The sequence below is a fragment of the Microcebus murinus genome, chromosome 4 (assembly GCF_040939455.1).
Source record: "Microcebus murinus isolate Inina chromosome 4, M.murinus_Inina_mat1.0, whole genome shotgun sequence".
NCBI lineage: Eukaryota > Metazoa > Chordata > Mammalia > Primates > Cheirogaleidae > Microcebus > Microcebus murinus.
In genome coordinates, this window is record NC_134107.1 from 51314649 (window position 1) to 51331131 (window position 16483).

General features: G+C 39.2%; 1 protein-coding gene and 1 pseudogene across 2 annotated transcripts in view; one reads left to right on the forward strand and one right to left on the reverse strand.

Annotated features, from left to right (window-relative positions):
- The window catches only part of SBF2 (SET binding factor 2), a 432597-nt gene that overhangs the window by 80147 nt on the left and 335967 nt on the right, over positions 1-16483 (forward strand). For both annotated transcript variants that reach the window (XM_020286579.2, XM_020286580.2), the window contains exon 2: positions 7507-7592. In XM_020286579.2, the coding sequence (XP_020142168.2) occupies positions 7507-7592 (86 nt within the window). The remainder of the gene's footprint in view (positions 1-7506; positions 7593-16483) is intronic.
- On the reverse strand, positions 1412-2105 carry LOC142870434 (ribosomal RNA processing protein 36 homolog pseudogene; annotated as a pseudogene).

A 16483-nucleotide genomic window follows, 5' to 3' on the forward strand; every position in this document is an offset into this window, starting at 1 on the left:
GAACAGGCTATGCTGTTGTTTTTGTGTCCTGTTATCAGCTCTTGTTCTGGGCGGAGCTGGGTTGGGTAAGCCTGCCCTCAGGCACCACCAATGCCGTTAGCAGGGGTCAAAGTTCTGTTCTCTGCTTCCAGGAAAAGCTGTCAGGGCGGGGCTGGAATGGTCCCACTCAGCCAGAAAGTCTGCTTGTGGGGGTGGGGCTGTCTGAGACCCGCAGTCTGGAGCAGGCCTCGCTTCTTTCCACCCTCCCCAACTCTGCAGCTACTCCTGGGCCTCTGCCAGCAGGCCAGAACACATGCCACCAGGCCTCCCTGGATTGTGATGCCAGCAGGGAGGTTCCCTGCGCAGAAACGCTGCCTGGGCTGGGCGCACGGCCTCCCTTTGGTGGGAGGGTTGCCCTCTAGGACACTGATCTGCCCCTGGAGGCACACATACCTCAGCAGGCTGTTCACAAATATCCCTTCTGTGCCCCGGGCAATGCTAGACCTCGGTGCTCGGGATCTGGTCTGCAGGTCCGACCTCTGGGTCCCAGAGTTCAAACTGTATCCCCACCAGGGAGAGGATTTCCGGTGCCAATTCACCCACAGGGATCCCAAGCTGTGTCTGTGTCTCTCAGCCTCTGAGTCAGCACCGTTCTCCTGGGAACACCGTGCCAGCAGCACCTGGGAGGGCTGGCGGGTAGGGAGCTCACAGTCTGAGCTCCCCTGAGTCAGCTGTAGGGTCCCAAAAGGGAAGTCCCATTCCCTGGAGGTGCCTCTGGCTGGTGGCTGTATTGTCTCTCTGGGCAGCCGCAGGTAGGGTCGGCGGAGGGGAGAAGGAGGCAATATGGCGCCTGCCGCGCAGCTCGGGTCTGTGCACACGGAGGTGCCGCGTCCGCTACAGGCTCACCGTCTCCGGGCTGGTGTCTGCAGGTCTCTCCACCCTCTGGGGAGCCCACCAGCAGTCCCAAATGCAGGGGAGGGTAAACGTGATTTATCCACCTACCCTTCCCGCTGGGCTCCAGGCTGCCCCGGCGGTCTCAGCTTCCAGTTCTCCTCCGCAGCCTCCTCCCATAGAGTCTCCCGGGGTCTCAGGTACCCCTCCTTCCGGCCCTCGTCTGCTGTATGCTCGCCTTCTTGCTTCTTTTTTCTAATTTCTGCTAGAATCTGTCTTTTCTGCAGAGACACTCTTTCTGGTGGTGTTTCTCGTCGGCCATCTTGATCCTCCCCCCTGAGCTGCTCTTCTTGTCAAGCCCTATGGGCAGTCTAAGAGCTCTCTAGCCTTCTCCGAGCCAGCCTAGCTCAAGGGCAGCTGTGATCCTTGCCCTTGAACAGGAAAGAACCAGGAAAACAGGCAAAACCCATGACTGTCCCCATAGATCCATGTATTCCTGGGGTAGTGGCAGAGCAGAGAACAGCTTCTTATTACTCTTTGCTCAAAGGAGATGTCTCTTGTCCTTGCCTGCATTTCGGCACCTCTTTGGACTCAAGAAGCTCTCCAGCTTCATTCTGCATCAGCTCCTTGAACTTCTCAGCTAGGGCCAACTGGTGCTGCTCAGATTTCTTCCCAAAGTATGGCTGATGACCCTACTGGGCCTGAGCCTGCTGCTCCTATTTCAGGGCCAGGTCCAGCTCCTGCTGCCACTTTTGTGCCTGTTGTGCCATTTCTTGCTGCTCCATTCACTGAAGCAGCTGTTGCAGTTTCTCATGCTCTTCCCTTGAGTGCTTATTCAACTGCTTTTTCACAAGCTCTTTCTCTTTGGCTCGGATGTCATCCAAGGATTGATATGTTTTGTCAGATACCTCAGGATTATATTCCTCTGAAAGATCATAAAAGTGGGGATCCCAGGCCACCTTTTCATAGGTGGGAACAACCTGACATAAAAATGGTACTGGGATCTTGGCTGACATTTTGAGAGGCCTGTGCTTACCTGCAACACAGGTACTTTGGACAGATGGTATAGAACCTTATTTCTTAGTGTTGTTTCCAGCTACCAGTTGTTTGTATGTCTTAGTGCCCACTTGGCTCTGCAATTCCAACAGCTACTCAAATGACATGTTAGATGTGCCCCTCTGCAGGTTGTGGGCCGCTGCCCCCAGGGCTCTAGGTCCTGCTGTCCTGAGCCCCATGGGTACATCAGGCCACAGCCCTGGCTGGGATACTCGCTCCTGGCATCACCTCTCGTAGTGTTTGTGGGATGAATCCTAATGTTAACATCTTATATAACCATGATACCTTTGTCAAAACTGAGAAATTAATATTAGTATGTTATTAAATGGACTAATCAACTAAACTACAGACTTTATTTGGATTTCACCAGTTTTCTTTTAAAGCCCTTTTGTAGTCTGGGATCCAATTCAAGGTTGGATTATATATAGTCTTCGTGTCTTCTCAGTCTCCTTGATTTGTGACAATCTAAGTCTTTCCTTTTTTGATGACTTTGATAGTTTTGAAGGATACTGGTCAGGCATTTTTTAGAATATCCCCAGTTTGTGTTTGTCTGATACTTTCTCATTATTAGACTGGGTTTATTATTTTTAGGGATGATTACCATAGGTGATAGGCCCTTTTTATTGTATCATGTTAGAGGGTACATGATAGATGTTAGATATGATGATCTTAATTTTGATCACTTGGTTAAGGTGGTGTCCGGTGGGTTTTTTTAATGTGATGCTACTATTTTTCCCTTTCTATGGTTTTTTATTTGGAAGCCCAAACTCAGTGCCTGGCCTCAGAGTTTCAAAGAGCAGGCTCTCTTATAAGCAGCTAATGCAGCTGGTGACTTTAAGTTGAAGTCATTGCTCATTTACCATTTTGTAAATCCCAGGACCCTTAAAGATTATGCTAAATCTGCTCTGTCTGTGCTCTATAAATGGAACAACAAAGCCTAGATGACAGCACATCTCTTTGTAGCCTGGTTTACTGAATATTTTAAGCCCATTTTTGAGAACTACTGCTTAGAAAAGATTCCTTTCACAATATTACTGCTCATATACAATGCACCTGGCCTCCTAAGAACTTGAGGGAGGAGGTGTACAAGGAAATTAATGTTGTTTTCATCCTGCTAACACAGCATCCATTCTGTAGCTCATGTATCAAGGAGTAATTTTGACTTTCAAATCTTATTATTGAAGAAATACATTTCAGAATCCTATATCTGCCATTTACAGCAATTCCTCTGATGGATCTGGGCAGAGTAAATTGAAAACCATCTGAAAGGATTTACTATTCTAAATGCTATTATGAACATTTGTAGTTCAGTGGAGGAGGTCAAAATGAGAAGAAGCTGATACCAATTTTTGTGGATGACTTTGCAGTTTGTGTGTGTGTGTATATATATTTTCTTTTTCTTTTCTTTTCTTCTTTTTTTAAGAGACAAGATCTCACTCTGTTGCCCAGGCTGGCTGGTGGTGGCAGGATAACTCTCTGTAACCTTGAACTCCTTCTAGGTTCAAGTAATCCTCCCATCTCAGCCTCCTGAGTAGCTGGGACTACAGGTGTGTGCCACCACACCTAACTAAGTTTTTAATTTTTTGTAGAGATGGGGTCTTGCTATGTTGCTCAGGCTGGTCTCAAACTTCTACTCTCAAGTGATCCTCCTGCCCCAGCCTCCCAAAGTGCTGGGATTACAGGTGTGAGCCACTCAATGGAGTAAGTAACTGAAGATGTGGTGGATATAGAACTAGGGAAGTAGAATTAGAAGTGGAGCCTTAAAATATGATTGAATTGCTTCAGTCTCATAATAAAACCTTTAATGGATGAGGAGTTGTTTCTTATGCATGAGCAAAGAAAGTGGTTTCTTGAAATGGAATCTACTCCTGGTAAAGATGGTGTGAACATTGTTGAAATGACAGCAAAGGATTTACAATATTACATCAACTTAGTTGATAAAACAGCAGTAGGATTTGAGAGGATTGACTTCAATTTTGAAAGAAGTTTTGCTGTGAGTGGAATGCTATCCAAAGGCATTGCATGCCACAGAGATTTTTTTTCTGTGAAAGAAGAGTCAGTCGTTGTGGCAAACTTCAGTGTTATCTTATTTTCAGAAATTTCCATAGCCACCCCAGCCATCAGCAGCCACTACCCTGATCAGTCAGCAGCCATCAGTACCAAGGCAAGTCTGTTCATCAGCAAAAAGATTACCAGTTGCTGAAGGCTCAGATTATCGTTAGCATTTTTTAGCAAGAAAGTATTTTTAAATTAAGGCATGTACATTTTTGTAGATATTAATTAACACTAATTACTTTTAAAATAGGTAAAAATTAATATGATATTTCCAGAGCCTAAAATACATTGAGTATGGCTTTCAGAACTGAATAAACAATGTAGGGACACCTGGTTGAATGTGGTGGGATAATAACATGAATTTATCTCTGTTTAAAAAGAAGGTAAGTATAAACTTAAAACAATTTTTATCAACATTAATGAATTTATTAAACATTTTACTCCATATGGACTATATGCCAGGAATTCAGTATGCTAGGTGCTTGAGGATGCAGAGATAGTTACTGAAAGAAAGAAAGCTTGCTGTCATTTCTTTCAGAAAATTTTCTGTGGTCTTGGTTCTCTTCTATCATTGAATTTATCATTACATGCTGAAATTATCAGTTCATTTGTTTGTTTCCCCAAATAGATTATGAGTTCCTTTAGGTTAAGGGCTATGTCTTTTTCATTTATATATCTTCAATACCTAGCAATTTCTTGAATTAGTTCTGCTTGGTATGTCAGAAGTGGTGGTTTTAGAGAATGAGAGCCTATGTTAAAAAAAAAAATTAGTTAAATTTACTCTTAAAGAAATTCTTCATTCCCTTATAATGAGAGATAGATAAGGAACTATTGTACTGTAGCAATTATTAATTTCAATGGAGCATATTTTATTCATCTTTTTCAAATGGATTTTGATCTGGCCTAAGTTTTAGAACATAGTTTTGAGTTGGTCAGTAAAGTGAATTTAACTTTCCACTTACCTTTTAAAGGTAAAAATTTGGCCATAAAGTGATTGCACTATAGGTGAGGGGCAAGGGAGAAATTGAATTCATGGGATGAGGTTGAGAGATCATAGTGAATGATTTTTTAAAAAAGTATATTAATAAATTGAATCTGTTGTTAAGGCTTCCATGAATTAAATATATAATACAAATAATCAGAATGTTGTTGCCTTCATTTCAAATGAGCTGGAATAACATGTAGAATATACAAGACATGAAGCTGTTTAAAAAGTATAGCAAAAAGTAGTTTAGATCCAACATATATTTTCCATCCCCAAATCTATTCACAGATTATATCCCCAAAGTTCAATTATGAATTGATCATTCTTTGGTGTCACAAGATAATTTTATAACAAAAGTAATGTAGGCCTGTGGTTTTCAACCCAGGGGACATTTGGCAACATCTGGAGACATTTTTGGTTGTAATAACTTGATGGTGGTAGGGGGAATGGTAGGGAGTTATTACTGGCATCTACTGGATTGAAGCTAGGGATGCTGCTAAATATCTTACAATACAGAGGACAACCCACATTCCCCCAAAGAATTATCCAGCCCCAAATGTCGGTATTGCTGATGTTGGGAATCCCTGCCTAAACAATGATCAGGTTTCCAAGCCAGCCTAAAAAAAACTTTATTTAACCCATAACAGTATATATAACCCATAACTGAGGCTTAGTGCTAACAGTGCCATTTCATTTGTCACTTAAAATTACTTTGTCTCCACAGAAAGAAAAGCTCTTCTTAAATTTCAATGTGGGAGACTGAGATTATTTTCCAATAAGAAAAAGCAGTTACTCCCATGACGTGGTAGAGATTTGAATGCCCCTATTTAGTTTTCTTCCTTTCCTTTCCTTTCCTTTCCTTTCCTTTCCTTTCCTTTCCTTTCCCTTTCCCTTTCCCTTTCCCTTTCCCTTTCCCTTTCCCTTCCCCTTCCCCTTCCCCTTCCCCTTCCCCTTCCCCTTCCCCTTCCCCTTCCCCTTCCCCTTCCCCTTCCCCTTCCCCTTCCCCTTCCCCTTCCCCTTCCCCTTCCCCTTCCCCTTCCCCTTCCCCTTCCCCTTTCCTTCTTTTCTTTTCTTTTCTTTTCTTTTCTTTTCTTTTCTTTTCTTTTCTTTTCTTTTCTTTTCTTTTCTTTTCTTTTCTTTTCTTTTCCTTTCTCCCCCCCTTCCTCTCTTTTCTTTCTTTCTTTCTTTCTTTCTTTCTTTCTTTCTTTCTTTCTTTCTTTCTTTCTTTCTTTCTTTCTTTCTTTCTTTCTTTTCTTTCTTTTCTTTCTTTTCTTTCTTTCTTTTCTTTCTTTCTTTTCTTTCTTTCTTTTCTTTCTTTCTTGACAGAGTCTCACTCTGTTGCCTGGGCTACAGTGCCATAGCGTCAGCCTAGCTCACAGAACCTCAAACTCCTGGGCTCAAGCAATCCTTCTACCTCAGCCTCCCGAGTAGCTGGGACTACAGGCATGTGCCACCATGCCTGGCTAACTTTTTCTATATATATTTTTGGTTGTCCAGCTAATTTCTTTCTATTTTTAGTAGAGATGGGGTCTTGCTCTTACTCAGGCTGGTCTTGAACTCCTGAGCTCAAACAATCCACCTGCCTTGGCCTCCCAGAGTGCTAGGATTACAGGCGTGAGCCACCATGCCCAGCCCCCTCTGTTTAGTTTTCTTAGCTTTTCATAGTTATCAGTCAATCTTGTAAGTCTGTATAATAGAGATTGCCTGTTATTTCAGTGTAGTCATCCTATAATATCTTCAGGGAATTGGTTCCAGGATGCTTGTAGATACCAAAATCTGGGGCTGATCACTTCCTTATATGAAGTGATATTAGTATTTGCATATAACCCATGCACATCCTCCTGTATACTTGAAGTGACCTTCTGGTTACTTATAACGCCTAATACAATGTAAATGTAATGTAAATAGTTGTTATACTATATTTTTAAATTTTTTATTGTTATAGTTATTTTTAATTTTTTTCCTGAATAATTTCAACCCATGGTTGGTTGAATCCATGGATACAGAACACATGGATGCAGAGGTCTGATTGTATGTATTATGTTTGAATGATGAATACTTTTTGTTTTTTTAAACTTAAACTGTGTGCAGTTGCTCACACCTGTAATCCCAGCACTTTAGTGGGCTGAAGTGGGAGGATCACTTGAAGCCAGGAGTTCGAGACCAGCCTGGTCAACACAGCAAGACCTTGTCTCTACAAAAAATAAAAAAATTAGTCAGGCATGGTGGTTGGTACACACCTATAGTCTCAGCTATTTGGGAGGCTAAGGAGGGAGAATCGCTTGCATTAATACTTGGGAGTTCAAGGCTATGGTAAGCTATGATCCCACCACTGCAGTCCAGCCTGGGCAACAGAGCAAGACCCTGTCTCTAAAAACAAAATAAAACAAAACACAAAACAACAACAACAAAAAATCAACTTGAAAATGTTTAATCAATATACAGTTTATTCAATAAATATTCATTTAGAAATAAGTGATAGTATAAGTATTTATATTTTTCAGTATCTTATAACTGATTCACTTTGGTTTTATTAACAGGGTCAGGAGAAGGCCTGGGGAAGATAATCCAGAGATTTCCACAGAAGGACTGGGATGATACACCTTTTCCACAAGGAATTGAGTTGGTAAGTGGATATTGTGTTATTGCGCTTTAATAGTGATATTTTTTGTCTTTGTTATATTTATGTTTATATTTATGTTACATTTACTGTTAAATAATTTGGTGATATAATTGTTAGATATTACAGTACCAGAAATAATTTTCTTCCTTCCTAGACTCCCTACATATAATAACCTTTGAACATACTGATTCTGGAATGCCTATTTTGCTGTTTTCTTTTTTTTTCCATTTAAACTTCTTCCTAATAATAAAAATGAAATTAATGGTTTTTATGTACTTAGAAGCTGAAAAAATTCTCTGATTCTTTAGTAAAACTCTTAGCCTAGTAGCTTCACTGATACACATGTTTGTTTTATTTTTTTGTGAAATTTTTCAGGTTATTGTTTTAGTAAAAACAAAACAAACACAGACAAAAAAACTAAAGGTTTGTTTAATGTTGTCATGGTTTGAATTTGGTCTTGAAACCACCAATGTGAATTATTTTCTTTTTAGCTAAAAGGTCTGAAGGTTACCTTATACAATAATAGTGCAGTTCAACTGCTGTTTTTTTTTTTTTGTTGTTGTTGTTATACAGCCATTTTAAAGGAATTTTATGGTTGGACATAATTTATGCTGTCCAGGATATTCTATCTTGTGGCAGATCCATGGTGATAAAATAAAGAACTGGGAAGATGATCATTGAAGTATTTTGTAATATAGTTATAAAAGCTGTAAAGTTTGGTTCTCCAAATATACTGGAATGTGTGTCTATGTCTATTTATACCATGTTTATGATTATGCACACACATACACACATATAAAGCAATGTTCTTCAAAGCAGTTCTTGAAGAGAGAACATTTGGTATAATATGATAGTTAAGAGTACAGACTTTGGAGCAGAATGCTTAGGTTGAAATTTCAGATGCACATTAACACATTACTCAATTTCTTTGAGCAGCAGAGCCCTCATCTATAAAATGAGGGTATTGGTGATAGTAATCTCAGAGAGTTGTGTGGTAAAGGTAAAAAGGAAAAAAAATACACATAAAATACTTAGAACAATGTCTTCCATAAATTCGGTAGAGCTGGTTGTTTATTAGTATTGTTGTTGCTGTTTATTTGATATGTCTCACCACCCCCTCCCCCATAGGAACAATTATTCATTCTCTTGTTAGCATAGATTAGAAATATCTATTAGGAATAAAACTGACATTGAAAATTGTAAATTTTCTCATCTTTGCTAATACTGTCCAATTGTGTTTCACTGAAGATAAAAGATAACATTGCTGAGTGCTTCGTTTTGATGGTTATAACTCAGCTGTGTAAAGAAAGCTGTGGGTTCAGTAGGCCTGCAGAGAGGTAAATCTTGAATTTTGGCATTAAAAATGGGGAAGGAATGTGAGTATCCAAGGAAAGTGGCCTGTTGGAGAGCCCCTTGCATTCCTTTCTCTTCTTTCCCACATGCCTGCAAATATTGGTAATTGGCCTTACAACGTGAATGACCAGACATTTGTGCTATAAAAGCTTTTAAACCCTGTTTCAGTGTCCTTTTTAGTGATGACAGAGGGGAAAGTTTTGGTGTTGGGGACTTATTAGAACTTTTTGTGGATTCCTACCTCCCTTCACATCAAATGGTGGAGGGATATAAATTGCAGCAATTTGATAATATGAACAGGGGGAGAGAGAGAGAGAGAGATTGGCATAGCTATTTGGCTAGGACTGAGAAAGGATAATTTTTCTGTTTTGAAAGCCAAGGAAAGAAATACTCTGATACCTCTCTTATTTTTCCAGTAGTGAGGGAGAGACACATTGATTTTACTACTTAGTAAATGGATATTTTTTTCTTTATATGACAGACACTGCCATGTTCAAGTGTTGTTAATGTCTCTCTAATAACAAGTGGAGTCATGTGCTGCTGGATTAGTGAAATGGAAGTGCTAAGAGGTAGATAGAACTTTTTCTCTCTAAGATTTTCCTAGATGACTTAGTGGCTGATTGGGGTGGGGAACCTATGGCCTAAAGGCCACATGTGGTCCTCCAGATCCCGAAATACGGCCCCTCGGCCAAATCCAAACTTCACAGAACAAATCCCTTTATTAAAAGGTTTTGTTCTGGCTGGGTACCATGGCTCTGGGTAACACCTTGGGAGGCTGAGGCACGGGCATTGCTTGAGCTTAGGAGTTTGAGAACAGCCTGAGCAGGGGTGAGACCCCATCTCTACTAAAATTAGAAAAGTTACCTGGGTGTGGTGGCACTTGCCTGTAGAGGCTGAGGCAGGAGGATCACTTGAGCCCAGGAGTTTGAGGCTGCGGTGAGCTATGATGATGCCACTGCACTCTAGCCTGGGTGACAGAGAGAGAGAGAGAAAAAAAGGATTTGTTCTGTAAAATTTGGATTCAGTCAAAAGGCCACATTCAAGTATCCAGAAGGCCACATGTGGCCCTAAGGCCACAAGTTCCCCATCCCTGCGCAAGGATCTATTGGATTAAGTTGGAAATTTTCTTTTTCCTTTTCCTTTTTCCATAATTGATAGCAATTTTGATTCTTTAATGTCTGTTGTGCTCTGTCAAGTACAAAATAAATTTGTGTATCTCATATCTATCAACAGAAAACATAAAACAGAATACTGTTAATTGTTATTGTCTTTTTATTATTTACTGTCTTCTGCTATTTTTGCATATATTAGAGATATGCATATATTCTTTATATGAACAGCAATAACTTGAATAATTGTGATATACCGTGTGATCTTGAGTAACTCCTATGGCTTCAAGACCAAAGATAGACATAATAAAATTTTAGTCTTATTGAAGGTGATCTGGCTCAGCCCCTAAGTGGTTTGTTGATTCCAGAGTGATAGTGACTCTTTTCTGATGATTCATCAGAAAAAAATACCCCTTTTGAGGTGGTGGAACAACTTTTAGCATATAACTTTAATGTCAATATCTAACAGCTGTATAGGATTGATAGACCACTATGAACTCATAAATTAGATGATTGGTGGTAGCATATTAATTTACAAATAAGTAAAGAGAAGCTTAGTAAGTTTAAATAATTTCACTGAGGTCTAACAGCTAGGATGTAGCAGAGCTAGGATTCAACTCAGGTATTTTCACTCATAGATTCAGCCAAAATCTGAGAGCATTCTGGGAATGATGCTTTCAGTTATGGTTAGCATTTGTATTTTAGTGTAAATGCAGGATCTGAAAATAGAGTTCTATAATTTGGAAAAACTAAGATTGAGAAATGTTACGAGAATGCTACATTATTGAATAGAGACCAACTTTGTTGTTTATCTGAGGACATACATGGGTTCAAAGCATAGTATTATATCGAAATTATTTTCTGTTGCCACCTGTCCTTCTCAGGCAGCACATATTTGATGCATTTAAATTCCATATGAAAGATAAATGTATTCAGCCTTACAACTTGTGGGAAAGGATTTTAGGCATTCATTCACTAATGAGTCAAATTCCAAATTTAATGTTTTGCTGAATTTATTCTTTCCGTTTTTACATAAAGAAATTGCCTTCTTTTTCTTCTATTGCAAAATGGTGGACTTTAATTTGGATGGATTTTAAAAATAAAAATATGAAAGCAAGCTAAACCAAACATGTAATGACTACTTTTCCAATTCTGGGATATTTTTATCTTTTTCGTGTGCTTTTTAGGCACACATGAAAACCACAGACAGTCATATAAATAAAGTTGCAGCTAATTTTAGTGACAGTATTTCAAAGAAAATTAAATTGTTTTTCAGAGGCATTTTATGGTTAACAATCTATTTCCGATTATGGGAACAAATATTTTTATTGGCTAGGTTATGAACATCAGCAAAATAGTATTGTTTTGACCCTAGCTCCTTTTTAAGATGCCCTGTCTCAGCAGTGCATCTTTTTATATCATAATTCAGAAAATGTGCCACAATCTTCACTAGGACCTACCTGCATGCACTAAGGCATTTATAGAACTGTCTGCTTTTCTTAGAAGACTAAAGTACTATGATGAATAAATTTTATTTTATGACTTGAAAAAGAGAAACATTCAGTTAGAATTTCTAAATTTAAGGTTCTTAAGAAATTAGTTATTTAAATTATGTACTAGTAATTTGACTATTTGCCATATGAATTCAGTCTTCTCTAAGTTTAGGTTGGAGAGAAAAAAAACTTGTATTCAACATTCTGCAGATGTAACATAGGAAAAGTAGCTATAGTATACGATGCTATTTGAGGGCAGGGAAGTAAGTGTAAGTACCATGTAATGCTTTACTTCTTTTTTTTTTTTTTTTGAGACAGGGTCTTGCTCTGGTCACCCAGGCTAGAGTGCAGTAGCATCATCGTAACTCACTGCAACCTCACCTCCTGGGCTCAGGCGATCCTCCTGCCTCAGCCTCTCTAAAGCTGGGACTTTGGGCATGCACCACCATGCCTGGCTCATTTTCTTAGCTGTTCAGAATGGATGAACACAATAAATGGGATAGCAACCATCCATCTGACCGAGATATCAATACTCTTTGCTTAGGGAACTGAGTGTATAGAAAGGATGGAAGAGAACTTTCTCCCCTCTTTGTAGAAGACTATATGCTTGAAAGGAGAAAGAGAAAGGTAGCAATCATATTGAATGACAGAATGAGGGTTCACAAAGATTTCTAAAGGCAGGGGTTATGGGGTCTTTAAGAAAATGAAGTGTAATAGATAAAAATTTTACTTTATGCATGTGGATATAAATAGCCAGCTGTGTAAGTAATTATTTAGAATAAAGATAGATCATATGCCAGCCAGAGAGATTTGAGATACACAAGAAGATAGCTATAAAAAAAATTTAAAAGATTCCTATGATAGATACTACAGATAGCATCTGAAACCTGTGTCTTGAGGTAGGGTGCTAGGTGATGAATTTGGTTTCAAAGATGGTCCACAGCTTGGTATAAAAGATGTGTGGAAAGGCTTGATTTTGCATAGGGTTGTAACTAAAATATGAAGGCATGGCTTTTAAAACATACTAAGGACAGAAAAAAGGATTTTTAAAGTTATGTTTATAATAGAGCAAGTGGATGTAAATGGGGTTTAAGCTGGAAAGGGGTGGTTTGAACTCATATTTTTGTTACCCACTCCCAGACGGTAGTCTTTTTGAAGTAATAAAACCACATGGCAAGGCCGGGCGCTGTGGCTCACACCTGTAATCCTAGCTCTTGGGAGGCCGAGGCGGGCGGATTGCTCAAGGTCAGGAGTTCAAAACCAGCCTGAGCAAGAGCGAGACCCCGTCTCTACTATAAATAGAAAGAAATTAATTGGCCAACTGATATATATATAAAAAATTAGCCGGGCATGGTGGCGCATGCCTGTAGTCCCAGCTACTCGGGAGGCTGAGGCAGAAGGATCACTCAAGCCCAGGAGTTTGAGGTTGCTGTGAGCTAGGCTGACGCCACGGCACTCACTCTAGCCTGGACAACAAAGTGAGACTCTGTCTCAAAAAAAAAAAAAAAAAAAAAAAAACCACATGGCAAGGAACCTGATGAAGTCTAGAGCAGCGGTCCCCAACCTTTTTGGCACCAAGGACCAGTTTCATGGAAAACAATTTTTCCATGTAGAGGTAGGGAGGTGAGGTGAGGGGTATGGTGGGGGCAGAGCTCAGGTGATGATGTGAGCCGTGGGGTGTGGCTATAAATACAGATAAAGCCTCATTGGCCTGCCAGTCACCACCTGCTGTGCTAATAGGCTCAGGGACCTGTACCAGTCTGTGGCCTTGGGTGGGCATGGAGGTTGGGGACCACAGGTCTAGAGGGTGCATTTGAGGTTGTAGTTTCTCTCAACATATCTGAGGGAGAGAATAGGTGTAATGCTTCTCACCTTCCTCCATATTCACTGCAGTGGTTTTATTACTTTAAAAAGACTGTTATAGTCTGGGAGTGGGTAACAAAAACATGAGCTCAGACATAACTTTAAAAATGCTTTGCTTAGTCCTTATTATGTCACAGTGGGGTAGATGGCAGTGGGGTTTGCCATTTTCAAAATGTGGTTCTCAGGGTCATCTTGGGCATCAGCATTCATTTGGCAGAGTAGTAAGAGAAAGCATACCGTATAGTAAAAGTGGGTTTTATGGGATACATCTGGAGGCAGCATAGCATATATCACTTCTACCCATATTCCATTGATCAGAATTTACTCCCATAGCCAGTTAGCTATAATGGGAGTTTGGCAAATAAAGCCTAGGTGTGTTCTTAGGATAAGGAAACAGATTTAGTGAACAAATAGCTTTCCTCTGCTACACTGTTCTTGGTGAATCAAAAGGTATTTTCCTTAATTCTCCTTGACCACTTTATTTTTTGACACCACTAATTTAGTCTTTGTGGTATTATAAAAAATAAATGTTTGGTCTTTGTCCTCATTTCCTGCCACAGAGATCCTAAAACCTTTGGAATTTGCTAATGAGATGGCCACTGGATTAATGGGCCTGAAATAGCTTCAGGATGGGGGCAGGTCACCAGAGGAAGCAACCAGGCATTTGGAGGATTGGAACTTTCAGCCCTACTGGGGAAGAAAAAGGGGCTGGAGACTGAATTCAGTTAGCAGTGGCCAATGATTTAACCAGTCATGCCTACTTAATGAAACTTCCATTAAAATCCCTGGATGACAAGGTTCAGAGAGCTTCCGGGTTGGTGAACACTTAAATGTCCTGTGAAGATGGTATACCCAGGAGAGGGCTTGAGGGCTCTGTACCATCTCTAGCCCTTGCCATACCTTGCCCTATGCATTTGGCTGATCCTTAGTTATATCTTTTATAATAAACCAGGAAATGTAAGTAAAGTAGTTTTGTGAGTTGTTCTAGCAACTTTTCAAGCTGAGGAGAAGGAAGATCATGGGAATCCTTAAATTTGTAGTCAGCTGGACAATAGTATAGGTACCTCATTTTTGGCTGGCATTTGATGTAGGAGTAAGCCCTTGGTCTATGGGGTCTGTGTTAACTCTGGGAAGTTCATGTCATGATTTAATTGAATTGTTGGACACCCTGTTGGTGTCAAGGAATTGGTTATTGTTGGATAAACCACATATTTGGTGTCAGAGAAAAGACAGCAGTCTTTGTTATGTTATATATTTTCTTAATTTTTCTTAATTTGAGCCCCAGGTTCTTCTCATCTTCCATTGTTTTCTCTGTAAGATTCAGTTTTTTTGGTGTTTTGTTTTCTTTGGAAAGTGGTGGTGTCACTATTCTGCCAGTCTTTTGTACGTGAATTTTAGTCACACCTATGGTTATCCTTTTCTGCAATTTCTGTAACCTAATTATATAACTTATCTGTATTAACTCAGGCAGAGCTATTCCATATTTTGGTATCTTTTTCTAATGCTAGGTTTCTAATGCGGGGTAAGTTCTGGTAACAGATAGCCTGGAAGGTTAAATCAAAGGTAGTTCTTGCCTAATTTCACTTCTAGCAATTTGTCCTGTGCTTAATCTGAAAATAGGATAGCTATGTTATTCAGTCAGATTGCTGAGAGTGAAAGTTTTGCTGAAGAATTGCTGAAAGTCAGATTGCTTTTGAGAGTGAAAGGGAATGAATGAAAAACATTCATAAACTGGGATGGTCTTGAACAAACTTATTTGTATGGTTACTTATATATATGTATGAATAACCTCATACATGCATATGCATGTATGCAGGAGATTGGAAACTATGTAAATGACCATTAGCGGTCAACTGGTTGAATTAGTGGTACTACAGCCATTCATCAGAACATAACACAATTGTTACAAAGTACGAGATAGAAGAAGATATAAAAATGGCTAACAAGCATATGAAAAGATGCTAACATCACCAATCATTAGGGAAATGTAAATCAAAACCATAGTAAGATACTACCTCACACCTATTAGTATGGCTAATATCAAAAAACCCCAAACAGAAAATAACAAGTGTTGGCATGGATATGGAGAAATTGGAATCCTTGTGGACTGTTGGTGGGAATGTAAAATGATGCAGTAGGTATGGAAAACAGTATGGAAGTTCTTCAAAAAAATTGAAAGTAAAATTAACATAAAATCCAGCAATTTCACTCTGGGTATGTACCTAAAAGAACTAAAAGCAGAGCATCAAACAGATATTTATACACACATGTTCATAGCAGCATTGTTCACAGTAACCAAAAGGTGGAAGCAACCTAAATGTCCATAGACAGATGAATTGATTAACGAAACGTGGTATATACATAGAGTGGAATATTAGTCAGCCTTAAAAAGGAAGGAAGGAAATTCTGACACATGTTACAACATGTGCCAAGTTGAACAAGGTCCAACATTAAGGATCACCCTTGAGGACATTATGCTAAGGGAAATATGCCAGTCACAAAAAGACAGTTACTTAACACTATTGAACTGTATACTTAAAATGGTTAAGATGGCAAATTTTATGTTATGTATATTTTACTATAGTTAATTTTTTAAAAACGTGTGAGATAGAGTTTTATGTATTGACATGAATAAATCTCTAAGACATACTATATAGCAAGTAGCCAAAAACAGTTTGAGAATAAAAGAGCAAAGTTGGAAGACTTACATTGCCTGGTTTCAAGATATACTATAAAGCTCAATAATCAAGACAGTATGGTATTAGCTTAAGCAATACATGGATAGATCTCTGGAAAAATCTAGAACTGGGGTGGGGAAACTTTTCATGTTGAAAGGCTGCATTAATTTAGCTGTACTCAAATAAGGCTGCATTCAGGAAACTTCAGTTATATACTTAAAAATGTACATTATTTTGTAAAAATCTAAATACTGTGTACTTAATAATTTAAAAAATGAAAACTTTGTTAATTTTAAAGTTAACAAACCTTTTAATGACTTGTTGTGTCTGCTTTTCGTTGGAAAGCATTTGAATATTTGGTTTCAGCATAGAGATCCACAGTTTCAGTTGATCCTCTA